Source organism: Corvus kubaryi, unplaced genomic scaffold (assembly GCF_017639235.1).
Source record: "Corvus kubaryi isolate FWS band 111438036 unplaced genomic scaffold, C.kubaryi_AGA036_p1.0 138, whole genome shotgun sequence".
Taxonomy (NCBI): Eukaryota; Metazoa; Chordata; class Aves; order Passeriformes; family Corvidae; genus Corvus; species Corvus kubaryi.
In genome coordinates, this window is record NW_024580672.1 from 8,856,607 (window position 1) to 8,883,291 (window position 26,685).

General features: G+C 37.7%; 1 protein-coding gene and 1 long non-coding RNA gene across 8 annotated transcripts; one reads left to right on the plus strand and one right to left on the minus strand.

Moving 5' to 3' along the window:
- Positions 1–309: 309 nt before the first annotated feature.
- On the minus strand, positions 310–22,055 carry DUSP11 (dual specificity phosphatase 11). 6 transcript variants are annotated; one of them, XM_042019027.1, is made up of 13 exons: positions 21,967–22,055; positions 21,328–21,518; positions 21,062–21,138; positions 15,184–15,259; positions 11,659–11,790; positions 10,695–10,818; positions 8,234–8,294; positions 8,084–8,130; positions 7,571–7,646; positions 6,603–6,704; positions 5,158–6,075; positions 4,237–4,341; positions 310–2,604 (listed from the first exon to the last, which is right to left on the minus strand). In XM_042019027.1, exons 3-13 carry the CDS (start codon positions 21,088–21,090, stop codon positions 2,292–2,294), a joined length of 1,983 nt encoding a protein of 660 aa, XP_041874961.1. In that variant the 5' UTR covers positions 21,091–21,138; positions 21,328–21,518; positions 21,967–22,055; the 3' UTR covers positions 310–2,291. The 6 variants fall into 6 exon arrangements, with proteins under 6 accessions (XP_041874961.1, XP_041874960.1, XP_041874965.1 ...); XM_042019026.1 differs by lacking the exon at positions 21,328–21,518; XM_042019031.1 differs by lacking the exons at positions 21,062–21,138; positions 21,328–21,518; positions 21,967–22,055 and adding exons at positions 12,439–12,623; positions 15,360–21,055.
- A 1,386-nt stretch (positions 22,056–23,441) lies between these two features.
- On the plus strand, positions 23,442–26,420 carry LOC121660070. 2 transcript variants are annotated; one of them, XR_006014541.1, is made up of 4 exons: positions 23,442–23,693; positions 23,840–23,909; positions 24,411–24,580; positions 25,071–26,420. It is a non-coding gene; the product is annotated as an uncharacterized LOC121660070 (long non-coding RNA). The 2 variants fall into 2 exon arrangements; XR_006014540.1 differs by having other exon boundaries at positions 24,411–26,420.
- The last annotated feature ends 265 nt before the right edge of the window (positions 26,421–26,685 follow it).

Sequence of the window (26,685 nt, forward strand, 5' to 3'; positions counted from 1 at the left end):
AGATCCTGTCTAAGAATATTCCCTGAAGAGAGAAATTCAGCATAGGTAGGAAAGTGATGTTTATTTTGTCAGATAACAGGAATTACTCCACCTGATTGTTTGCACCTCAACTCTCCAAGGGTCCTGCAGGAACTGACAAGGGCTGGTAAGAGCTACTGCTGATCCTAACTCCTTATGCCACAACATTTCTTCTTCACTGAGCTCCCCAGTGCACGAGCTTTTCAGCTCTCCAGTCTGAAGTAACAAAGGATTGACTGTAGGGTCACTGCAATCCTAAATAACAAACCACAAAACAAAAATACAAAGGACAAATGTTTGCTACTCTTTATTCACTTTATGAATACTGCATACATAGTATAAAAAAGCCCCAAACAAATACTTGTAATATCAGTCTGTAATTCTTGGGTCCCTGCTGGAGAATACCAGGAAGGGTGGTTTTGTGTTGATTTTTTAAAGGATCTAGCACTATAGTAGCCCATACTGCTGATCTTTCTTGCTTCCAAATAAAGAAGTCTAGATAAAGATTCTCATCTTACAGCTTGGGAAAAAAAAAAGAAAGGCAAGTGAAGGAACAAATGCCTTTTCTTAACATTTAGTGTTCAGTTCCACCACCAGTTTATATAGACAGAGCTTCATTCCTGCGACCACATGAATGAAGCTCACCATCAGATTTAATGGCAAATACAATTTAATGGGAAATACAAAGCTGCTGTGAAAATGAGAAAACTATTTACTTTGTACAATGAACAAAGCCAAAGTTGTTCTACCAGTTGCACAGGCAATGAAGCATTTGCAGTATGAATTTATATCCATGGAGTCCTTTGACTAGGAGAACTGTTTGCATGTGTTACAAAACAGGAGTTACAAGATATTCCAAACTTTTCAATTCAAGTTCTTATTTAGTACAGGACCATGAATTCAGAAATCTGAGTTTTATGCTACCACTAAAAGGCAAAAAAACTTTGTGGGTTTTGGCTACGAACACTTCTTTTTCCCCAGTTTTCTACTCTATACCTACACCCTCTTGCTCTCTTGCTTGATGCTTGACAGCTTTGCTTTTGAGGCAGTGTCTTAACCGTATGACTTAAGTAGCTTGCATTCAATTGTTTATTTTAATGTAATGGTCTACCTTTATCCTTATTTATTGTGATGCCTTTTAAAGTATTACTTTATTAAAATGCAATATTAATGAAAAATGTAGGTATTTTAATTTACCTAACTATTATAGTAATACTGTTTTCCATCCTATGGAATAATTTCTTTATCCACAATAGGAGCTGTTGGTGCTTCTGTGCAGCGCTGGCATAAATTCAGTTACTGTTTGTTGTAGTACCTTTGTGAGAGCCACAGGCAGTTCAGGAGACTGTTCAATACATGACTCTTAAAAGGACCTCACCTGAAGAAGTTATCCTTCTGATTACACTGCTCTGCTGTAAGAAGAAACTAGTAAAAAACAGAACTGTGGAGTAAGACAGATATGACTGACAAACAAGGACGTGCAAGTATATAGGCACCAGAGCCCTTGGCTAGTCGAGACAGGTAAGGTGACATACATGACCTACCTTCCTTGGGATTTGTTCCTGAGAAACTGGTTAAATTTACCTACAGTAGCTATTCTGAAACATAGGTAACCTAAGGGATCAGGAGAAAAATATACAATCAGGCTGAGACATTCGAATTACTGAAGAGGAAGTTTGGCATTTAGAATATTCAAACTCCACTTGCTTACATGTTCTTAGCAATCTGGTAAAAAATTCTGCTGTGAAAAACAATGCAACTAGGTCAGTTCAGTGGATGATTGCAATGCTGCAGTGATTGTTAGCAATAATTCAAACTTCTGTTTTTAAATTAAGGGATGAACTGGACATAACTTTGCTTCATCCATTTCTAAGTATTTTTCCTATAATTTCAATGTTTACCTGATAGTGCAGTGTTTTATTATGCATCTGGAAATCACATACATTTTAAAGAACTGTGAAACAAAAAACAACCACAATAACTCAGAAAGTTCTTTGTTTTAAAGGGTTGTTTGTGTCAGGGTTCCAATTTCACTAAAAGGAAGGACTACTTTAATTCCATGTGTACAGAGACATTGTCTCCAACTACACTTAACAAATACAGCCTAATAAATTTAAAGAACCAAACATCAGTAGAAGCTAATCTTACAATAGAGACCAGTTCTCTACTACTGAAATTTTCATGTAACTAATTTGCCTAGAACAAAATTGGTCCACATACAAAATAAAATGGGTAAATGTAATTCTAAGCTGAGCAAACACTGTCCTTTTTATTCAGTTCCAGTTGTAGTGGTCTCTTGGTGCTAAATCATAACGTGATCTCTCTTCCTCTTCACGTCCACAATCTAGTGGCAGACCATAATTGTAATCAACTGTTACAACTGGTAATCTTTTACTTTGTTCCACGTTTCTGGTAGTTTCACCCTGAAAAGGCTTTCTTTCATAGTCTATTGAACTATCTTCTTGGTGCATGGATGAAGATGAGTGCATTGTTCGTGAGGAGTATGGTGCAAATCTGTTTTTTCCTCTATTAAATTCCTCTGAGGGATGCATTCTCCTATTGTCTTCAGGACAATTCGGTCGATTACTGTAAGAACAAATATGAACAGTGAAATTCTTAGAAATAAAACAGTTGATTTACTGTTGATGGCCACCACTAGAAATTAACTGTGTCTAACATTGGAAGAACAATTCAAAACCTCATTCTTGTTTTTACCCCCTGAAATGAAAATCCTCTCTATGGATGTTGCAAACTTGTTTGTATTAATTTTCTAATTCTAGTGATTAAAATTACAGCTCTTTACAGTAAGTAATTCTACTAGAGGAAGTTTTGTTTCAAGTGCTGTTTACAATTAAAATTACCTGTTTACTGAGGATATCTTTACCTAGGGGATGTTTTTTCCTAAGTCCATGTTTTCATTTTTGTGTATAATATGTAACAATAGCTCTCTAGTACATAGTCTCAACAGGCAATAATATACTTAGGAAAATATTTTAATTATTAATTTTTCTGCAATAGAAGACTCACTCTCCTACAAAATACATGTGGAAGGATCTAAAAATGTATATACATTAGGTTAGGGTGGGTTTTAGGTAGTCCTGGCAGAGTCGCCAGAAACTCATGGCTTTTGGGACTACCTAAAACAGAAGCCAGAAAAATTAAGAGAATAAAAAGTGGTTATATTTATTGAAGGGCCTTCAGGTACATTTAGGGCAGACGAAGGCCCCCCCAGGGGCTACACCCAAAAAATGAATGATGGGTCATGGGTTTTCATACTTTTATAAGTTTGGTCCATTTGCATACTGGGTGGGGGTTAATCTTCCAGTTACAGCTTCGGCTAATTAAGTCATTTACCCCAAGTTTGCTCCACCCCCAACTCACTTTTGTTTTCATTTCTGGGGGCCTGAGACAGTAAGGTGCCCTTGATTACCAGGCCTAGAGAGGAATTGTTTCGTTTGACCAAAATGGGAAAACAGTAGCTAACACTCTATGTGGATTTTAGAGTTATACACTAAAGAATTGCAGGATTACAAATATATGAAAAATATAAAAGCTAAAATCCTAAGGCATCAATAGATATATTGGCTTCAATTCTCTTTACTCTCAAATACCTTCCTTACTTGGTAAAGTAAGTGGTGTATAAACCCAGTTCAAAACAATCTTTAAAACTTTTAAATCTTCTCCCTAACTGAACCATAGATTCACTTAGACTGGAAAGGATCTCTAGAAATACCTAAGGCCACCTCAAACTAAGTCTCATTAGATGAGTTTGTACAGGGGCTATGTCCATTCTTAAAGAATGTGGGATGGTGGCTCTGGGCAACCCATTTCAGTGCCTGAGCATCCTGCACAGTACAACTCCTTAGCTCGTTGTACACAGCACCTAAGATTTAAGTATAGCATCTGTGTTTTGCTTTTTTGCTTACTGGTAGTTGATTTTCATATTATGTAGTTCATTAGCTTGAACTGTGCTTGTAATGTCAACGATTGTATCAGGGATTCACACAATAATCACACTCAAAACTCAGTATTAATGGACCACAAATTAGTCACATTATTTGCTCAGTGCTTGGATTCAATGGGTTAAACTGCATTTAAGCAAAAATATTAACACAGATTTTTATGCTGTGCAGTTAATTTATATTTTTTAGCTAGGAAACTGGGGGAGTAACACTACAATGGTAAGTCAGAAAACAATGTATGCTATCTGATGCTTACCTGTAATTTCTGTTAAAGTCATCATTATCAGACCCATAATCTCTGTGAAGTGAAGGAGATGAGGAGAAATGAGGTTCTGGTATATTTTCATGGGAAGAAAAGGTTCTGAAAAAAAACAAGAGAATTGCATGTTAAGAAGACTGCCAACAGTTTTAAGACTTGGAAAAAAAATACACATCAAATGAAATAAACATATTTCTTCTTTTAATAAAACTTAAAATTTTAATAAAAACGGTAATAACTGTATTAATACCTCAAAATCATATGCTTCATTTTAATAACGTCCTCTGTTTTAGTGTACAATGGAAGAAATTAAATCAAACTTAACTAGTCCAATAAATCTGAAATACATTCTGAAATATTAAAAATATTTTGAAATATGTCAGAACCCAACAGGTTTACTAGTAAGTGATACATGTATTTGTGAGATTATAATTCAAGTTCTGAAGCAAACAGATTTCTAACAAATTATTAACTCAAGGAATAAACAAAGGCAAATCAAACTTCCTTGTAGCATTCCCATTTATCTGTGTTTGGCTGACGGGATAAATAACATTTAATATCCTCTTCTGCCCAGAGGACAGCTTTTTAAGTGTAAGTTTCTATACAAAACAAAGTGGGACAAGAGTTCTGTTTCAAGCTGACTAAAAGGTAAAGGAAACACATACTTTAAAAAAGCACAACCTTCTAATTTAGGAAACATTGGCTTTCGAAGCTGCAACACTCCAGCTTACAGCAAACTCTTCCGTAAGTCAAACCAAGAAAAGTTAATGAACTGATCATTTATATATTAAAAGGATGATTAATTGATTTTAAAATAATTCACTTTTAAAAATACTTAATTTGCAATTTAAGTTAAAACTGGTGAGGTTTACACTTTTATTCTGTAATTCTGTTCTTACAGCTCAAGGATGCTTTTACCTGTCTGAACACCATTCACGTGGCAAGTCATTGTGACCTGGATGATCACGAAAAGGTCTTGGCCTTTGTCCATGCCCTTTATTACCATAATCAAAATCTTTTAATTGAGTCTGTTCCTGTAAGCCATCATAAGGCTGAGAGTTATGAAAAGGTCTGCACCGTTGTCCAGGACCTTTATTATCATAATCTTTCAGTTGCATCTCTGTTTTTAAGTCATTGCGAGGCTGGTGATCATTAAAAGGTCTCAACCTCTGCCCCTGACCCCTCTTAACAAATTCAAAATCTCCCAATTGCATCTGTGTCTTCAAGTCATCATGTGACCCATAGTCACGGAAGGATCTTAGTCTTTGGCCAGGACCTCTGCTGGCAGAATCCAATTCTTTTAACTGCATTTGAGTCTGAAATTCATCACGAGATTGGTGGTCATGGAACAGTTTTCGTCTCTGGCCACGGCCCCTGCTACCGAAATCAAAACCCTTTGACTGCCTGTCTTCCTGCAAATCATTAGGAGATGGATGATCAGGAAAAGATCTCTGCCTTTGTTCATGGCCTCTGCTGAAGTCAAGAGACTGTCTGTCTGCTTGCAAATCATCATGAAACTGGTGTCCATGAAAAGGTCTCAAACTTTGTCCATGTCCCTTGTTACTGAAGTCTAGGTCCTTCAGCTGCGTGTCTTCTTGATAATCATCATAAAACTGGTGATCAGTAAAGGTTCTTTGTCTTTGTTCTGGTCCCCTGTTGTAGTCCCAATTTCTCATCTGCACTGATGTTCTCAATTCATCCTGAGTTTGATGGTCATGAAATGGTCTTCGTCTTTGTCCAGGACCCTTATTAATGAAGTCAAAATCGCGCAACTGCATCTGTCCTTGCAAGTCATTGTGAGGGTGGTCATCATAAATTCTTAATCTTTTCCCAGACCTGTTAAGAAGTATTGAGTATCATACTTAGAAGTGCTACAAGTCATTAATGAAAACAATTCCTTTTTAACCAAGAATTTATATGAAAGACATTGCAAGTATGAAGGTATCAAAACTACTAATAATCCAAACTGTATGTAAGATTATAAAACCTTCAGTGTTAAAGCAGAAGCTGTTACAAACATTCAATTGTAATTCTATAGTACTTGTAAACAAGCAAAAACAGTGATTCAAAATTAATTAAAAATAACTGCAGATTATTGTAGAATAATAAAGAAGGACAGGCAAAGTAAAACCGAATTTTCCTAAGTGAACTAATTACTTACAGACTTTTAACAGCATACATTCCCTTTCTTTCCCTTATCTTGTCACTGTTTTGTCAAATTCTGTAAATACATTTTACATGAGTAGGCTACATTAATAAAATCTCTTTGGGGTATCTATAGTATTTTCAGTAAGAAGCAATTTTTTTCCCTTGTGGTCCTTTTTTTTTGGTTTTGTTTTTAATTCCATGTTTCAGCCTATTACCCTTGAAAATCTTCATTTGGGAACCGCTCTACAGATCCTTCCATTGCATGTGGTGGTGGGATAATATCTTCATCTGCATCCCATACATCCATTCCAAGGTTACTAAGAGCGAAAAAAACCATCTCACATAAGCTTCCTTTTTTAAAACATACTATTGACAGAGAAAAAACCCACCCCCTTAAAATTCTTCAGTTCTGAATGACAGAAATTTTATGTTAAGTAAAACTTACAGACAACTTAGAAAATGTTGATCTTGTAAATTTATTTTAAAAATCTGACATGAGTCTAAATTAATCCTGCACAGACTATGAAACAATGATAGGAGCAAAACAAAGGGCCTTCATAATCTAAAAAGAAACAAATCACTCAGATATTAATTTTAAAATCAATTTATTGCTCCAAGGCATCATTGGCACAAATACCTTAGGACGATGTAAAGGTTGGCTGCTCTTAGGAAAAGGTGAAGATAAGCATAACATTCTTAAACATCAGGAATACAACTACTATGAACAGAGGGGACGAGAAAAATCTTCCATGTTCCCGTGGTTTTTTATTCTTAAAATCGTTCTACTATTTTTTTTAATATCTTGTTCTACAGTGCCAACAACAGCAGGCAGATCACACAGCTTATAAAGACATCTCTGCAGTGACTTCTTTCAGCCTCTGAGAGAACGCACTCAATACACTCGTCACAGTATGATAAAAGCACAACAGCGTTCAGTAGTAGTTGTCAGATTGAAAGAGCTTTCGAACCATATACATTGAAAAGATGAACAAAGTACACTGCACTTCATGTTATTCATCTGAGAATACACAAACAACTACACATATATTTACAATCTATGTGTAGTTTCATATTAAAGGTTTAAGAGGGAAAAATTCTGGCTTAGGACTGGAAGTGAACTTTTAAAAAATGCTAGGAGACACACTGGAAAATCTTAAGCATGCAACTAAAAGCTTTTGTTTACCTTCGCATCGGCTGTGTCCGGAGATCTGTGAGATACACAAGGCCATCCATGCGATGACCTCTGGCATCGCCAAAAGCTAAAACAAAACCCATACAGTCTAATGAAATGTGCTCAAAATGAGCCAAGAAAATGTGAAAGGCAAGTTCCTGTTCCCCATGAGATGCTGAATTTGAAAAAATTCCAATTTGGTATTAAGTATATCAGCAAGCTGGCATCATTGCAGCATTTTTTTTAAAAAACCCTGAAACTAGAAGTGGTAGCAAACTATGACTGAAAACTCTATCAAGAAAAAAAAAAAAAAATTAAGCAGCTAAAACATACTCCTCCTATGCTGTCAATTTGCTATTGCTCAAGTCCTGCCTGGAATAGAATCAACAGTCAGATAAAATCTTCTACATAAGCCAGCACATGAAATTACTGAAAAGATACTAAAATAGAATTGTAGTATTTGTGAGTTTTTAGTAATTGTGAAGTACAACCTGACATGTGCCTTAGTTCTAACTATATACATACCTTGAATTGCTGCCTCTGGATCCCAGCCTTCAACATCTATAAGATACCTGAAGAAAAACATGACTATATTATTGTCCCAAAGGGAATACAGAGTAATATAAGGATGCTACTTTTTTGTGAACAATGATTTCTGTTTTCATACAGCCTTACCTACATATAAGGTAGCCAGTTCTATTAATTCCATTAGTACAGTGAACGCCAATGAGTTTCTCTATCAAAAAAGGAAAGAGTCTTTAATAGTTCAGAAAGTGAAATTAATAGAAAGTTAGCACAATACAAGAAAAAAAAATCTCTGCCTTTCTAGCAAGGTCATGATAAATAATGCTTGCTATTTACAAATTCTACTGTCACGCCTGTAAAACAGACACATCCAGATGAGACATATGTCCTCTCTATGCTGGATCTCTAGCAGCTGTTAGATCACTACTTCCAAATTTGTGACGGCTGAGATTGACTCTGTAGAATGTAGAAAAAAAAAAAAAGAGTGATGCCAGGTAAAGCACCTGGCCTCAGCCACTGCAGTAACAGGAGAAAAAGAATAAAATATGCGTTTGAAAGCAAATCTCAACAAGCATATGTAGAACTGAAGAACTCAACTAACACATAATGCACCTAGAAGTATGAAATGCCTAGGAGTATAAAATACATGGAGAAAAAAAGGACCAGTAATCTTTACAGAAATATTTTCTTTTTAAAAAAGATTATACTAATTGGCCAAAGGCTAAAAAGCAGAATAACTTACTATTGCTAGGGTGTTTCAAATGAAAGATTTCCAACAGAAATAGGGAAACTCTAATACAATCATGCAAGGCACTGGTAAACCCCAACCAGAGTATTTATATTCATATTGAAATGTAATGAAAAAAAATCAATTTCAATATGTATAGAAAGGGTGGCATACTATGATGGTCATAAAAGAAGGAAGCTCGTCTTATTTAGTCTGTAAAACCAAATCTGAGATGCTGAATGTAATAGTGGGGACAGAGAACAACGATACTTAAAGGGCAAAGCTGGTATAAGAATAAATGTATAACTGATTAAGAGTTTTAATCTAGATTTTAGAAGAAAAATTATCATCATCAGAAGAAAAAAGTTTTGGCAGAGGCAGTACTCACAGACGGTCTTTGAAACAGGATGTTGATAAACTTTTGAATTACATAAAATATAACTGAGACAAAATATAACTGTTTGCCACAGATCAGGACAATCAAATTGCCACGTAAGTTCATTACAAGTTGATGTCCTAACAACTCAAACACTAAAAAAAACCCCCCTTCTTGGGAAGTATTTGTAAAAAGAATCCTGAGATATTTATTTATCATTTATATCTTATATTTTATATATTTATTTATATATTATATTTATTTATATAATTTATATATTAGAGGGATAATCTAAAATGGAGGCCAAATTATGAGGAGTAAAGTTCTCCCAAGTCAGAAGTTACATAGGCTCTGCCAAAATGCTCTTACGAGCTGTAACTGCAGGTCAACATCCAGTAACAAATCAAGAACTGATTCTCTCAAGATCAGATTCAGATACAGACTATTCTTTATCACACAATAAAGCAACAGATCAAAACCAGCAGAACACTAATAATCACCAGGTAATTTCCTAAAACCCAAAAAGAGCAAAGGAAGAATTTACAAACTAACTTCCTGAGCAAGGACAAAGGCTTTTTCTTATACTTTTTAATTTTCCCAGTAGTTCTAATTCAGGCTCTCATACCTGAAATTTAGGTCAGAACTTTTTCACAAAACACTTGACCACCCACAGCAAGACCCTGTTATGCTTTGCAGTAAAACCTGTACGCACTTGGACAATTACTATCACTATTTTCTCAAAGAGAATGCCAAAGGAACCACAGCAAATATCATGAAAAGGCCTGAAAGAATGGTCCACCATTATTGGATAAACAAACAAGTAATAGCTGCCTACAAAGAATCGCTACTAAAAGAAGTGAGAACTTAAAAGCTACAAACACACTGTGGCAAAATACACACTAATTTATTTTCACAAAAAAGCACCTTATCCAATCTTAGCAAAAACTGTCCTGTTGCACAGACACTGAAACAGCAGCACAGCCACACTGTGGAAACACTGACACTGGGTCTGTAATCAGATTTTCAAGAATTGTTCAGATCTGAGGGCAATAATGGACTCATAAGTCAAAAAAACACTATGTCAGACTAAATGGACTGAAACTGCTGAAACATATCAGCGCCCAGTGCCATCAGAGACCCAGTGCTATTTAAAACATCCATCAAGGGCTGGCAGCTACAACACTCAGCTGATGGTAAACAATTTGGGTCAGACAGATGAAGGCCTTGTTGCAGTTACTTTGACACGTAACACAAATGTAACACTATTGGGAAGGGCATTTAAGTTAGCAGTCATTTTTAAAAAAATATGTTTTGTTTGAAAAAAAAGATACGTAGTGGTTCACATACTGGATCTTATTATGCTAATAAAGTGGAAAGTGCTGTAGAAAGTCTGAGATCCCTGGCGTCATAAATTTTATTGAATATTGAAATTAGTAAATGCACAGTTAGTACTGAAATAAATTTTTGGTGAGGGATTTTCTTTTACATCCTAGGATGCTGATATTTACCATTTCCTGCATTTTCCCAAAGGAATTTTCTGACCCACTTTTTGAACTGTAGGATAGTAGCATTATCAGGGACTTCAAGTCCAACAGTATAAAGTTTCTTATACTGCACACTTTTAGGTAAATCCTAACAACAAAAAGAAAAAAACAATGGTAAAAATTACTGAAGTCTTGCAACGAGAAACCTTAAGCAGTATCTAACATAATGACAATGTAAACCAGTAGTTCAAATCCCGAATAAAAACTGAAAACAATCTTGACACAATTGTATACAGATACGCTCTCAGAAACTACCAGTAACATTTCTACATTAAAGACCATCTCAAACAAGGTTCCTACATAAGATTTATTTATCCCTGCTAATAAGGCTGCACATTAACTAAGGGAGCTGATTCTTGTCATTCCATTCTAACCCATTTTACAATCATTATCAGTATTTGTCCCTCCTATCCACAATATATAATCACATATTCACTCCCTTAATGCTTAGAGCCCATGTGCATTCAAAAATTTGCGTTGTTATAACACTGCCATTTATTCTCCTTTTCAACAGGAGGCTGATTAATCACAATTGTTTGGACCATACAGCTAAAAATTTTTAAATTGATAAAGTAGTTTAAAAATGTAGACCTTCTTAGTGGATTCCACTGAGGATCAATAAAAAGAACCACCTAGGAATAAATGAGAATATCTTCAGGACACAGGGTGTAGCTATTCTGCATCTTTTGTGCAGTGCCTGGCACTGAAGTCTTTGTCCATTACTGAGTTAGCATAACACAAACAAGCCACAAATGTAACTAGCTGGGAGAATGAGTTAATTCCTCTGTGATAAAACATTTATTTTCTATTGGAGACACAAAATTAGTCTAGATGGCTTATGTGTCTATTCCAATCCAAGGTAAGCAAATCTGTAATTTTAAAACGTAAGTTGCAGTAACTATTTACATTTTTATTAGGCTTTTGTTACCTTAACTTCATAGTATCGTGTGGTATATGTTAAATCAATAATTAATCCAAGCTCCACATTTAGGGCTTTCATTGCAGCAATTAAGTCTTTTGGTGTAAATTTCTGGGTTGGGGTAAGCCTCTGGTTAATTGCCTACAAAGAAAATGGAAAAGAAATATTTTCTTTTTATGGTCTAATAACAAGACATTTGTAATATTCATCTGTTTCAATTAGTACTAGGAAACATCAATATTTAAAAGGGAGAGTTTAATTATCAGAACCACATCCATATATTATACAGGTAAGAGTAACCAAAAAGAAAGCAAAAATTTATGTATTCCTATTCAGATGAAAATGCAAGACAATGTGAGCATTTCTGCTTGTAAAATGTTAACAAACATTATTAAAATGAGCTCTGATTTGATAGACACAAAAATTCTGAAAAATGCAGCATGTATGTACTGATTTTTATGTAACTAAAGACACTAAAAAGCAAAACACTACAGTCTACTTCTCCCAAACAAATTTTGTCCTGCACAGTAACTCAAAACTAAAAGTGTATTTCACATAAAATATTAGAAGTTGTGATACAAGAGTTCATTTCTAAAGGTTTGACTTTCTTCCCACAAATGTTATGCAGACATTTTTATCCCTGCTTCATCTCTTGACAGTGTACTTGCATGTCATTTAGCACTGGGAAATATTAAATAAGACTAAATATCGTGACTAAGAAAGCTGTGTGTTGGTGGATAATGAATAATTCATTTCATTTGACAAACAGCGAGAAAAATGTTTACTCACCCTATTGTAGCTGTGTTTTTTGAAATGTGTTCTTCACTTTAGGTATGAAAATGCCTCACATACTCAAGACTGGATTTTCTCTGAATAGTGCACTTGTCCATTGTGAGAGCCTTTTGACACAGGCTCAGCCAGAACCAATAAAGACAGTGGCAAAAGATGCAGCAGCCTCAACCACCTGTCAGTTCCTTCATCAACAAGAAATTCAAGCAGACTGGACTCAGAACTATTGGAAAGGAAGGCAGCCACAGACCACATACTTCTTAGAACCACAGATGCTATAGGGTAACTAACCATTCCTGGTTTTGACTGTACAGATTATAATGTAAAATACTAGCAAGCTCTTGTCTCAAGTCCGGAAACAGAGACAGGAAACCAAAGTAAAGAATAAACAGCAGGGCAGTCATATCAAAGCTGGTATGTGATTAGGAAGCTTGAGCTGAAAGGAGGAGGATAGAAAGCATGTAATAAAAGTATTCAGTCCTATGTATTTCAGACACCAGTGCACTGCTGAAAAAAGTGGAGGTTGTAGAAGTTCAAACAAAATGAACATGAGTCAGTTAGGTCACTGCTACTCAGCAGTAACTCTTAGTAAAATCTGAAACTGAACAACTTTGAGGTGACAAAGATGAATCTGCAAAAGGTCTACAGTAGAATATTAAAGAATTTTTACTATGTGACATGACACAAACTGAGGAGGAATGTAATTTACAAAAATAAGGTATCTCCAAATGTATTGTTTGATTGAGTAGACAGTTAAATCTGTTATGAAACACTATGGTTCGAAAGGCTCATTGGAATTTTCTGAAAAACTCCTGCTGAGTATTCAGTAGTTTAGGTGTTTAATAGGGCTTTGAGAACGTGAGAATCAATTCTAAAAATCCTCCTAATGGCACGGGAAAGAACTTGCCCAATTCTTACTACACTACAGTGCTACTGCTAGCATTATAATGGTGATGTGAAAGGAAAGACAGAAAATCCTTCCAAGTAAACATATGATCTTTACTAACAGCGCATCTTCTAAGACAATAACCCTTCTATCTTCAAATACTGAAAGTGTGTTTTCTCCCTTTGGGCAAAATCACCAATTGTCAATTTCCCAATACATAGCAAAGAAGTAAACTGCTGCATATTTAAGAGGTCTGTTCCACCAATTTAATAAATAATAGGACTTCTGACAAACTATAACCAATCAGGTCTTCAGCATTTTCACACAGATTTACTGACCACCTCTGCAAAAACATCACAGTCTAGCCAGCTACACATTTTATGTGTATTCTGCCACAAACTCTATCACCTTCAAGCACACGGTCTCTGGCAGACTTGTCATTTCTCTGTCTTGCATAGTTGAGACTGAACAAACTGAAGGGATAGAAATGATACAGATTTTGCATATTTGGGTATCAGACTTTATGTCTGGCCAAAACAGCTTCCCAGAACAGAGATCTGTGCCCCAGGGAGATCAGTAGGACAGGAAACGAGCAACATGCTGATGTGGAGTAGTCTTTGTGACAAGAGCAAGGAAGCCAGTTATAAATCTACTGGATTTTATATTCACAGCTTGATCTGTTGACCGGCAGTCTTGGTGGAAAGGCACACAACTGCTGTACAATCCATCCACATCTTGGAGAACATGACCAATGTTAAGCATGAGAGCCTTGGTGTCCAAGGAACCAAACCATCATCCTAAAGCTGTAAAAGCAGCTGCAGGAAGCAAATCCTGCAAGCATTTCACTTCAGTCATTGCTAATAAAACTGAACTGAATGGTGACTGAAAACATAATGGGTACTAATATACCCAAAGAACCAAATTTTTTATGTATGAATACTAGAGAGCAATCTGTAGACAAAAGCTTAGACAGAACATTTCCCCTTTACCTGCTATGGTTACATCAAGCCACTGTATTTTAAAAATGCTTAGAAACTTTTATTTCCTCTGTATCTAAAGCAAGGACTTGTAGAAGTTAATTTATGCAGCACTTGTCCTATTAGCCCTTCTGTATAAATTAACACTTATTTGCCCAATGCCTCCAAAAAGGCATAGGCACCAAAGAACTCAACAGTCTCAACAAGACAACCTCCACATCTTTTAGAATCGAAGAATTTAAAGATTTCACTCAGTGTATATAATATCTTAGGATGGCTCTTCATGTCAGTAAGACTCTAAAGGAAATACTAATAGAAATACTTTACAATTAATTAATTATTACTTTTAATTAATAGAAGAAATCTATGAAGACTTCTTTTTTAGCTATACTATATTCCACCAGATCACTGAAGCTTTTTGCTTATGAAATTGGCAATCTGGATCTGTAATTTTAAAAGTTCTGCAGTGGCTGGTATTCTTCAATGAGTGCTTAATTTCCATAAAATTATACTTTGGCTTACATTGCCTGGATTGTTATTCATATCATAACCCCTTCCATATGATTTTCTTAAAACAGCCATGAAAAGATGTTAAATAAGATTATGAATTTAGGCCACTTAACAGTGATCAAATGAATTATGCTGATTGATTAGAAGCTTGATTATTTGTAAAGATAAATAAAGAGAGTAACATCAAATATAAACCAAAATAAGAAAAATATAGAATATTATTTTTAAAAGCCAGATGGCTGAAAGGGCTAAATCTGAAAAAACTATTTTTTAAAAAACTTTCTTGAAATTTGCATGTATAGTCATGCTATTCTTCATTACTTGAGCAGTTTATCTAATACAGCCAATTTGCAGTTACTTTATTATACATACCCCTTTTAAAGGTACTTTGAACGCAATAAATCTTGTTCCTGGTATAGGCTGTCCAACTGGTGTCAAACTCCGCCATCTGTAAGGAAAGAAATATTAATTTTTAAATATTTTCAAGTTACATGATTCAACAGAAGACACCCGCAGTACCAAGCACATAAAACTTGCTGTTAACATACAGTTAAATCTGCAATTATTGCATGAAGTGGTTTCAAAGTATCACCAGGACATTTGAAAAGAGTCTTCTTCCTTCCTCTTCTTCAACTTCCAAGAAATTCCTCTCCTCAAAATGGCAGGATAACATATACAAACAAGTAGCACCAATTTAAAGCAAAGCAGATGTGTAAGGTTCAACAGGTTAAAATGTACTGTTGTAGTTGGTGGACATTTTTCAACCCGACTGAATCAAACACCTTAAAAAAGCTGCCACAGGCACACATCAATCATTTAGTTGACAATGAAATGCAAAGTTTACTTCCATTAGCAATACAAATCATCTGTATTTTCCAAAAATGTTTCCTTTGTAATATGCTTCTTTTTCAAAGAAACACTCTTGATTGAACTTTCTCTCAACATTTTGAAAAATACAGAGGATATTCCATCACACCAAAACCTAGCACAAATCACCAATATGAAGACTTGTTACAACACTCAAAACACTTGCAATTCTAAAACCACAAAGAACTGGTATGCACAAGTTCTACACTGTACTGAAAAAGCTCTTGATCTATAATATTTCAGAGATTTCAATTTTTTAAAAAGGATGAAAAGCATTATCTGAAGAGGAAAACAAGTTCATCAGCAGATCAATTTTACCTTCAAAGAGGTAACTTACTAAATATAGAACTATTAATTTTTCTTCTTCTGCAAGTGTAAATTATCTCTATGACCTACCAAGGTGCAGCTGAATGACTTAAAATCTACACAGGCTTTTTGCATTTTTGGCTAATACCTCAACTATTAAAATACAAAACATTTCCACTAGATTCTTTAACAATGGTGTCCATTCCCTTGCAATTTTCTGAATTAATGCTTAAATACTCCCTTTGAAGGGAGCAGCCAACAGCTTCTAGATTCCTTTCTGGTGTTCATCAAACTACACCATTTATGAAATAAACATAATACTAGATTTTAAAATATTCTAACCACTGAGTACTTTGCTTTGTTCGCAATTCCTGTATCGGACCGTAACAAAAACTAGAAGTTGGCTGGGAAAATTCTCAATGAAACACCTGTATTTGTCACAGTATATAAATAACAACATCAACATTCACAGATGCTTGAAACTAACAACGGAAACACAAAGCACAGTGACCAAAGTGTATTTGATATTAACCAATCATGTAACAATCTACTACATCCATGTATTTAACACTAATTTATCTCTGTAATCTTCATCATGGGGCAAAGAACAGATCAAGGCTCACAGTGTAGACATATAGGTGCTTAGTTTAATGGACAACAAATGAAGCAACATAGGAGTAATAACTCATCATTAGGAAGGCTGTTGCAAACAGCTGGTCTGTAGAAGACATACAAGGTGAGCAGGTGTAAGGGCAAGCTAGAGATGAGATCACTGAGAGCTGTTTCAAATAAAACCTTTTACTAAACGATAGATTTTTGCAGGACTTTGTATCTCCTAACTGCAACGAGGGAACAGAAACAGTCCTCTGCAAGTAAATAACATGTCTTATCTAAGTGTTACAATGATAGTCTTCCCAAGTGAATTTTCAAGTTTGTAAACTTTGGAGTCTGGTAGCTTTATGCTTGCTGTAAAATATGGAAACAAAAATCTGAGACTATGTTCCATTTACTTCTATATAAGAGATGTAAATTTTACGTGAATCCATTAAGATCAGAAATTCAGTGCTGTTTTAGCCTGCTTTCTCTTGGAAAACTATGAGTGGAAATAAACCATAATTATCATAGGAGCGTTTAGAAGTGAAAAAGAGATGATCAAAAAAGGGCTTTAAATCTTATTTTAATTAGCAATGTAAAAAAGGCTTTGCAAAAATTCTGAACTTTTTTTCCTATTAGGGGATTGACAGAACAATACCCCAGGATTACCCAGTTTGTTGTCAGACGTTAATAAACTTGGGTTTTTATTCTCTTGTATTTAAAGCCATTTAAATCCTCCCAGAAAAAAAATCTGCACAATCAGCAAGAAACTCAAAAGCTGCTGACAGCTCTATGGTAGAAAATGAGCAGAAGTCACTTTTCATCAAAAATATAAAGGGTATGTGTTCCATGTTATCTTTAAAATGGTATTTAAAAAGGAAACTTCAGCATACTGCTGCAGAACTAAAAATAAAACCAGCAGATTGAAATTAACCAAAGATTAGCTAAGGAAATAAATTCAGATTTGTTCTGTTGTCAACAAAGGAACATGGTTGGCAATCAAAAATGGCCTGGACTAAGGAAAGTCAAACTCTTAAGAGAGTAAGTATAGATAAAGGCAGAAATTATCAAAGACGAGCTGCAGGTGGTCACATAAACAGGAATTACAGGAGCAAAGACTTAACTAAGCATTTTAACAAGTAAGAATGAGACTTGTGACACGTGATTTGTACCCTGCTTGAACTTAAGTGGAAGGAAGAAAGGCAGGAGTCAAAGGTGTTATCACAAGACTTGGCACCATCATCATCCCCGTACCAGTGACTAAGAGCTAACAGAGGCTTGAATGAAAAACAAGCTGGCATGAAGTTGCTGATTATGGATTACATCCACCTGAATATTTTATCTGCTTTGGTTAAAACTTTTATTAGAGCCAGATGTGGAACACACGTTTTTTTCATAACTTAGTTTAACACTACTATTAAGGTCATATGGAAGCTTTAATTTCCAGTAAAATTTTCTGGTTTAGAACTGATTCAGAGTAAGATTTACTTCAACAACTACTGAAATACTGTCACCTCTAGCAAGATTGTTTAGAAAATACTACATGGAACCTCTTCTTTTTTTTTGGCTACTGATACTGCATGATATACATGCAGCCTTATTTTCCAAGTGACTTCCATACCTCTTTAGACACCAGATTCAAAACTGGTAAGAAACACTAATACAAATAAAGTATCACCCTTCTCTCCCACTCATCGTTGAACATGTACAATCCCTTATGCTACAGTATTTAATATTCCTGTCTAAATGAAAATGCTGATGCTTTAAGTCTGGACAGGAAAAATTCAATTAAAGAAGCATATTTACAGTGCATAGGCAAAAATAATTCAGCTTTGCCCTTCAAACAAAAAAATCCCACTCAGTATTATTTTATACTATTCAAGGGAAACATGCCAGAAGGTGACATTTCTGCAGATGCTTTTCAGAACTGAACTGGACTTTATGTAATTATACCCATGGCAGGATTTTGGATGCTGAAGCACAAATGTGTACTAATCTGTAAAAACATCAGAGTATTTTATGACAGAGAACTCTCTGGTTCTCCACTAAAACATCATAATGTAAAACTACTGAAGGATAAAACCATTTGAGATGCCGTGAAGAATCAGAACTTGACTCCATGTGGAAACTGCAGTGCAAGGGGTCACTTGAATCCCTCTTTTACACTGCTATCTCCTTTTGCTACAAAATTACTTCACCAGCACTACCTTGTAGGTTTGAGACCTCAATGGACACTGTACACTATAGCTGTGCTTCAAGACATTACTGGGAAAATAGAGAAATACTCTTTATCATAGAATGGCTTGGGTTGGAATAAGCCTTAAGCATCATCTAGTTCCAACTCTCCTGCCACAGGCAAGGACACCTTCCATGAAACCAGGTTGCTCAAAGACCCATCCAATCCAGCCTTGAAAACATTTGCAGGGAAGGGCACCCAACTTCTCTGGGCAACCCATTCCTGTGCATCACCATCCTTACAGTGAAAAATTTCTTCTTTACCTCTAATGTAAACCTCTTCCAGTTTAAAGTCATTACCCCTTGTCCTAAAACAAAGTTCACCATTTCTTGTTTAGTTGCCCTATTCCTACTTACTAACTTCACCAAAACCTCCAATTTAGTGTATCACTTGTATTAGCATAATGAAATTTGGATTAAAAGTGTTAAGAATTGATGCACTAACAGAAAGACAATCTTAAAAGATGCCTATGTATAGTGTCACTTTCCTTATCTCTTGCTGTACCGTCAGACCGAAAGAGTTACTGGTAGATGTACTGCTTTACAACATGGTGATTGAGGTTGTACTTCCACAGTCTGCACCGTCTGGACTTGTCCTTATGCTGCAGTGTACCATACTCTCACTTCTGCCAGCAACTGTTTCTGGGGCCACTAAATTGCACGTGCAGGATCATAGATTCAAATTAGTTTTCCTTAAGTCCCTTCCAGGGACTTCTATGTTTTTCTGGCTTACTGAATTGACAGTGAAGAACAACGGCTGTGCAAGCAAAAGGGTGACATCCGTATCCTGCTGCGTGAGCCTGAGGGGCTGACAAGGCCTTAAACTTCTTTACTGCCAAATCCCCGTTCCTGTGGATGTCTAGCTTGATTTCTCAGCAGTATAAAAATTAAGTATCTGGAGGAGTTGAAAGGACTTCAGCATCAGGCTCTTTGTCAGAAGGCAATACCAACTTTTTAACCAAGTACTTGACAGTAGCTGTTTCTGTCCTTGAAAGGTATTAGCTTCCAATTGTAGAAGTCAAAAGTACAGTCCACTGATTATTCCATACTTAAGAAATCCACATAGCCTGAAAGCTTCTCTAGTTCAAATGCAGGGGGTGGGATAAGAATGGAGAAATGAGCACCTGATTCCCAAAGTTGTAGTAACAATTTCCAAGGATGAAGAAAACAAGGAGAGGTAGTTCTTTTTGGATTTCTGAATCGCTACTTACAAAACCAACCCACTTTAGCTCACTTTTATCCAACATTTAACTGAAATTTCATCAAAATTTTCAGAGAAAGACATACTTAAAACAGCTTTTTTTTTAAAGTTTTATTCTAATTTTAATCCCTGAGTTTGTCAGCTAGTAAAAAAACTTCAGCTTCTTTGTTTTTTAAATTCTGTTCATCTTTTGTTTCTACTTACTGCGTTTAGACCAACAAATATTACAGGAATGCATGTTTTTTTGTATCTTATTGCTCCTCCTAAGAATGCTCTTCCTAAACCTACTTAACACTTCTGCTGAAACCAGCATAACATAATTATTTCCTCAAATAGTGTATAAACTGCAAGTTATTGCCCCATTACAGTGTGCCTTTATATCTCAGCATACCCTCCTATCCAAAAAGTTTGTATTGATGTCATCAGCAACACATGGGTTAAAACTCTTGACTTGGCCTTCTTTTTTTGTGCTTTATTAGAGCTGAAGAATAGAACTTTATCTGTTTTAAATTATGTCATTCTGTGGTCCATATATGTACTCCCAATCAAGTCATCAGAAAACCTGTATCGTGCATTTGGGTTAATTTGGGATTATTTTTACTGATACAACATTTCTGTTGTCCTCTTGTTAGAAACAAAAACATGGGATTTTTCTGGATCTGAATTCACAAAAATATTCTTTGATCTTATGCATGCAACCACCTGCTTCCATCTTATCAACTCTTCCTCCATTCCTAGTAGCAAACATGTGAGAAGTCAGAAGTACAGACTACTCTCCCATTTCTCCAAAAACAAACACTTGGGGGTAAAAAGATTAGGAAGAAGGAACTGTGTGCGGTTGATGAAGGAGAAGTGTTCACAGACAGGTTGGAGCATTATACTCACCTGGGGGATGAGTGGCTGGGCTGTTCCTGTCTTGGAGAAAATACCTACCTTACCTGTCTGTAGGTGGTGAAGATGCTTGAGGCAAGAAAACGCCTGGGGCAGTCAGTGCCCCTTCTCTGTGGGATGCCCGCTCCTGCCTCTTGCTTAGTGAGGGATACTTACCCATCAGGGATAGTATTCTTCTTTACCATGCTGAAAGCAGGAGCAGGCAGAGCAGGAGGCAGCGGTGAAAGTGGGCACTGCAGCAAAGGAGAGAGAACCGCGCGGTTAACACGGTGCTAATCTCTTTCTCCATCAGTGGGCCTTTTCACAGGGCTGAGTCTCAAGTAAAACAAATCAAGCAGCCATCTGGGGCTTGAAGTTCTGCATCTTGCAAGTTAGCCTATTTCTCCACTGCTACAGCACGACAAGAGGGAAAGACAACTCACCTCTCCTCTCCAGGTGACCACAAAACAGAGAGAGGAGAGGCGGCGGATTTCTCTCTAACTCTGGCAGCAGCGCTGCAGGCACGAAGATCTTCCTGGCAGTCCCTTCTGTCCCACTCCTGCGGCTCGAGCGGTCTATTCCGCCCTTGCGCTCCCAGTTAGAACACGTCTCAAGGAGAAGAACCTCCGGGCAGCTGCAAGAGGCGAGGCCGGCACCTCAGCGGTGGAAGGACGATCACCTGCCACCCCCTAACCTAGACGGGTCCGATCCCGGCGGACCCCGAGCGCCCACCGATCTCGGGGGGGGGGGGCCGCCGGGCGGAGGGGCGTGGGGAGCGGCCCCCATATCCCCCCCGCTCCTCAGATAACGCTGATGAGGCTGCCCCTCACAGCCGCATGTCCCCGGGGCAGGACCGGCTGCGGTGCCGACCCAGGGCTCGACGGCGGCGGAGCTCGGGGCAGGGACAAACAGAGACCGGGGCGGTGGGAGGTCGCGGCCCGGCTGCGGGGGGCGGGCAGGCAGCTGTCGAAGGAGGCGGGCGGGCTGTGAGGGGAAGGGCGCGGGCTGCAGACGGTGACAGGGAAAAGCCCGTGCGGCGGCAGGGCGGGGCGGGGAGGAGCGGGGCTGCGGGCGGCCCGTACCCGGACAGGATTTCCCTGGCGGAGGAAGGAAAGGCTGGTGCGACACAGAACCTTCCCGAAAGAGCCGCGACTGCGCCTGCGCGGCGGCGGCGGCGGCGGGCGGGGCGGGGCAGGGCAGGGAGGGGCGCGGAGCGCGGGGAGCGCGGCTGCGCCTGCGCGGCCGCCGAGGCGCCGGGGGCGGGGCCCGCGCGTCCGGGGGCCAATGGGGCGAGGGGCGGTGGCGGTTCCGGTTCCGCGCGTGCGCGGTGCGGGGGCGCTCCGAGCGGCCGGGACGGGCCGGGACGGGCCGGGACAGTCTGGGACAGTCTCGGCATCCCGGGAATGCCGCATCTCCGGGCGATGGTTTTGCCAAATTATTCTCCAGCTAGATCTTTCGAAATAGACCGGCTTCATTAGTCAAAGATGTGCAAGTGATGTAGATTTAAAAACCAGCTAATCATCTCTCTTGCTTAAGCCAATTTATTTTTGTTTTAAAAGTTCTTGAAAGTTATTTTTCCCATGTACTCCTGCACACTACTCTGAGTTGGTGTCAGGGGGTGGCAGCCAGGATGGTTGTCCGTACTAGAAGCACGTTCTGAAAAGTTAAACCATGATTTACAGTAAAAGAGCTGCTGTAAAGTTGATCGTCATAATTTGTTTGTTAATACGTTTTTATATCTACTTGATACGGTATCATTTAACTAGCCCCGTGGAACAAGTACATTAAATATTTTAGGCATATATTTTTGACTATGTTTTTCTTTGCTCTGTTGTGTCTTATTACCTCGAAGACTTTATTCAGTCTTGTCCTTCGGTAAGTGCTTTGGTGCAGCAGTTTTGAGGTGCTGCATTTATGGTATTTACAAATCCCCTTTCCATATACTGTTTGGGATGCATTCCATATTGGATTAGTCCTCTTCGTGCTCAGTACAAAGTGATAGTTCATACCTCTTCATTTTTGCATATTTCTTTTAGTATTACGTCATTTTTTCGATTTCTTGTGTAATTATGAAACATCAGCACTTATATTTTTAATTGAATCATTCCTTGAAATTCATTTTAATCTGAGTCTTCGGGATGTGAGTGGAAACTAAAAAGGACAAAAGACAAAATTTTGTTAATAGCAATGCTGGTATAGGTCTGTAGTAGCTTATGTTTTTGAATGTGTGGATTTGCATCACCATAGCTGAGAGCAGAGTCCTTTTTGAAAAGAGAAAACTTGCATCAATTGTTTTGACTTGGACTTTTTACAAATAAATATTTGGGATGCTTGTGGGCAGTTTGATTATATTGATAGATTGAAGAAAGACGAAGTAATCATGGCTGAAGCCGTGCTGTAAACCAAAGATCTTGGAAAGGTAACCTTGACTTTCAGGAAAAAATTAAAACAGCCCTCTGAATCCGTGTTCTCTACTCGATGGTACAGTGTGGCACTACCCAATACTTCTGATCCATTAAGTGTTAAATATTGGTCTGAATACAGCATTTCACGGAAGCCTTCACTTTACTCTGATTTTTTAAAGAATACAGTAATAACCGGAAGCAATGTAGATTAAAAGAAAGGCATTCTTTTCATTCCCACTGTGAGACGCGCCGGTCTGACCCGGGCACTCCCGAGCGCAGCCCTGTCCGGCACCGCCAGAGGGCGCCGGTGCCGCGGGCTCCGCGCTGGGAGCGGGCCCCGCCCCGTCCTGGCTGCCGGGACGGCCTCGGGACCCGCCACACTGACAGCGCCTTCAGCCTCACGGGTCAGGAACGCCGGGCCTTTCAGCTGGGTAAAATCTGCCCTCGCTAATAAAAACGTGACAGCAGTTGGTCAAGCAGTTAGCATGTAGGAAAAAATCATATGGGGTTGATGCTTCACTGGAAGCTTGTCCTGATTTGTTTCTCCTAGTTTGCTGGAGACATTGAGGATGTTGGTAGACGACAACTAGAATGACTTGCAAATCAGAACCTGCAGGAAGGTAATGCAATAAAAATACTTATTTACATATTTCCTGCTATTGTGCAGCAAAACTTAACAAGCAGTTAGGAGTGTATTAATTTTAGTTTTACGTGCTGATATTGAATAGTCCCATTGAACTTGGTGGCATTTCTCATGTTTAAGGTAGAGGTTTATGAATTTATTTTTCTTGTTCTCTCAGCAGCAGTAGTACTAACTTCAGGTGGTGTGTAAGGTCTTACTGCTGAGGAGGGGTGCTTCCAAACCTCTGTAAATACCTTCCCTCCCCTAAATGAGGAACCTCTGCTGCTGTCTTGGCCATCCCCATCACCTCAGCCTCAACTTTGCACCTACCTGCAGTGTTGGTACAGCAGTATGCAAAATACAGCCTACCTAATGTTGAAACAGTACTTAAAGAAAATACCATTTACTTGTTCTGCAAATGCATTTTATTGTCTTTATTGGAGATTGAATAGTGCCTAGACAGACCTGTAATCTGACCCATTACTTTTTTTTTTTCCAGCTTCTCTGCTGTTTACACTGTGTCATAAGACAAATGGCACTGATATTAACTGGAAAATCTGGTCTAGCATACATTATGTGCATTTAGAGTAACAGTTCTGTACCTTGCTCTATACTTAATGGTACCACTCTGACTGTAGCATCTGGTAGAACAAGTTTTCCTTAGGACATGTAAGTATTTATTTTCCTGAGATCAGTAAGGAAACTTGTATATGTATTTAGGTGTATTATTAAACATATAGAAAAAAAAGAAAAAAAGTATACAAATGGTTGCTCACTTGTATTGTATCAGTAGTTGAAGGAGGTTTCGTGGAACTTACTAGGACAACCTGATGTCCTGGTCCTGCTGGAGCTGCCTGTGACCCCATTTAAGTTTTCTCTAAGTGTATGTTCACGAACAACCTCTCTTCACAATCCCCCTGCTCTTGGAGCAAGTCAAGGATGACAGTGCCTGCTACAGCAACTGTGCTCTTTTTACCCAGGTCAGGTTAGGTACATCTACCTGCCAGGTATCCTTCCTGAAAGCTGGGACCAGTACTAAATTCAGTCTTCTGCAATTTCTAGTTGACTTTCTTCCCCTCTGCTCAGACATTCTTCATTCATCTTGTGGTGATTTGTTTCTGTTTCCTGACTAAATCTCTTCCTCTCATTTCTTCTCTAGCTCCTGGGGATTGTAAACCACATGCTGGAACACCAATTAACTGTAATGCTACAACTATTTCATAAAAATATTTTAAAACCATAAGCACGTCTTCAGCACATCAGCATCTTCCTTAGTTAGTTTTTAAAGTGCTATCTGATGAATATCAGATATTCATTAGATATTTAGAATTTGGGTACCAAATTGATCTTAATGCTAAAATACAGTTATCTAATTTACTCTCACTGTGAATGTCTCTGCTTTGCATGGTCCCGATGTAATAAGGTTCAGAGAAATACTATTGCTTGTAGGGGGGTTGACATCAACCCTCAAGAGTTGAAAACATAAGAGATTGTATCAATAACAGAATATGACAGAATATGATTAGCTCAGCTGATATAGATCTTACTTTAAAAATCACTTAAATTACAATTACTAGCTGATAAATTTAATTAAATATCTTTTAAGACTACTAATGTGTTAGTATCAAATAATAGTTCAGGAAGAATTATCATGTATAGTATCAGTAATCATACATTAAATGTATGAAAATTTGGATAAATATTAGACCTTAAAATAACTGCCACCAGATGGATAAATTGTTATCACACAGAAGTGCTTTTTGTGAAATCAGTAGTAAGTCTGAATCATATAATCATAGAATCATAGAGTGGTTTGGGTTGGAAGGGACCTTAAAGATCATCTAGTTCCAAAGCCACTGCGATGGACAGGGACATCTTCCACTAGATCAGGTTATTCAGAGCCCCATCCATCCTAGCCTTGAACACTTCCAGGAATGGGGAGTCCACAGCTCATTATTTTTGATAATCTGAAATGTGAGTATTTTTTTTCCCACTTATCTGAAAATTATCTAAAATAATTGCTGGGAAAAATCCACTGCGGGATGGAGGCACTCATACATAATGGTGCAGATCTCTTCATGACTCAGTTATGAAAATTTGGATTTGTAGCCATTAAGAAGTCATTAATACTTAAGAAACAGGGGGTATGTCTACAAAATGTAACTGTTCTTGATAGTCACTTTGAAAATAATTTAGGTGTCAAATGACTAATGCCTCAATAAAAATGGCTGATGCTTTGATAGGTATATCTTTCTGCTCTTTTGTACTGAAATGGCCCAGTGGCACTTAATTAACTGGTGAAGTGTTACTGAGACTACCACAGGGAAGCCTGGGAGGTGCTCAGATGGTTTTGAAATTACACCACTCAAGATGGGCCAGTTTACATTTTTTTTACAGTTTGTAAAATGATTTGAAGTGAAAGTAGCATGCTTTGTAGTAGAAGTGCCCAAGTCCCTGACTGTACCCTTTCTGTAGTAAGCTGTGTTACAGCTACAGTAGGTGACAGCTTAAGAAAACCAGATCAAATCTGGGCTGGGTTCTGAACACCATGTCCTTATCCTGAAAGGAGACACCAAGGAATATGATATTTCCTCACAAAAAAAGAGTCCTCTTTGAACTCTGATCTGACAGACTGCCAATACTGACCTCTAGCTGTTTTGTTAAGTATTTGTTTGTGAATCATGTTTTCTGAAGGTTTTAGAGAATTCATTTTTTCTCCCCCATTAACTCTATATTCAAGAAAACATCCTCCTCAGGGAAATAGAAGCTCATCA

What these genes read in the sequence shown, in the direction of transcription:
- DUSP11 (XM_042019026.1), bottom strand. Translation starts at nt 21,090, where the DNA reads ATGGTAAAGAAGAATACTATCCCTGATGG. An exon ending in AAGAATACTATCCCTGATGG is followed by an intron (nt 15,260 to 21,061) that starts GTAAGTATCCCT and finishes CTTTCCTTACAG; the next exon opens with ATGGCGGAGTTTGACACCAG. An exon ending in CACGATACTATGAAGTTAAG is followed by an intron (nt 10,819 to 11,658) that starts GTAACAAAAGCC and finishes TTTTGTTGTTAG; the next exon opens with GATTTACCTAAAAGTGTGCA.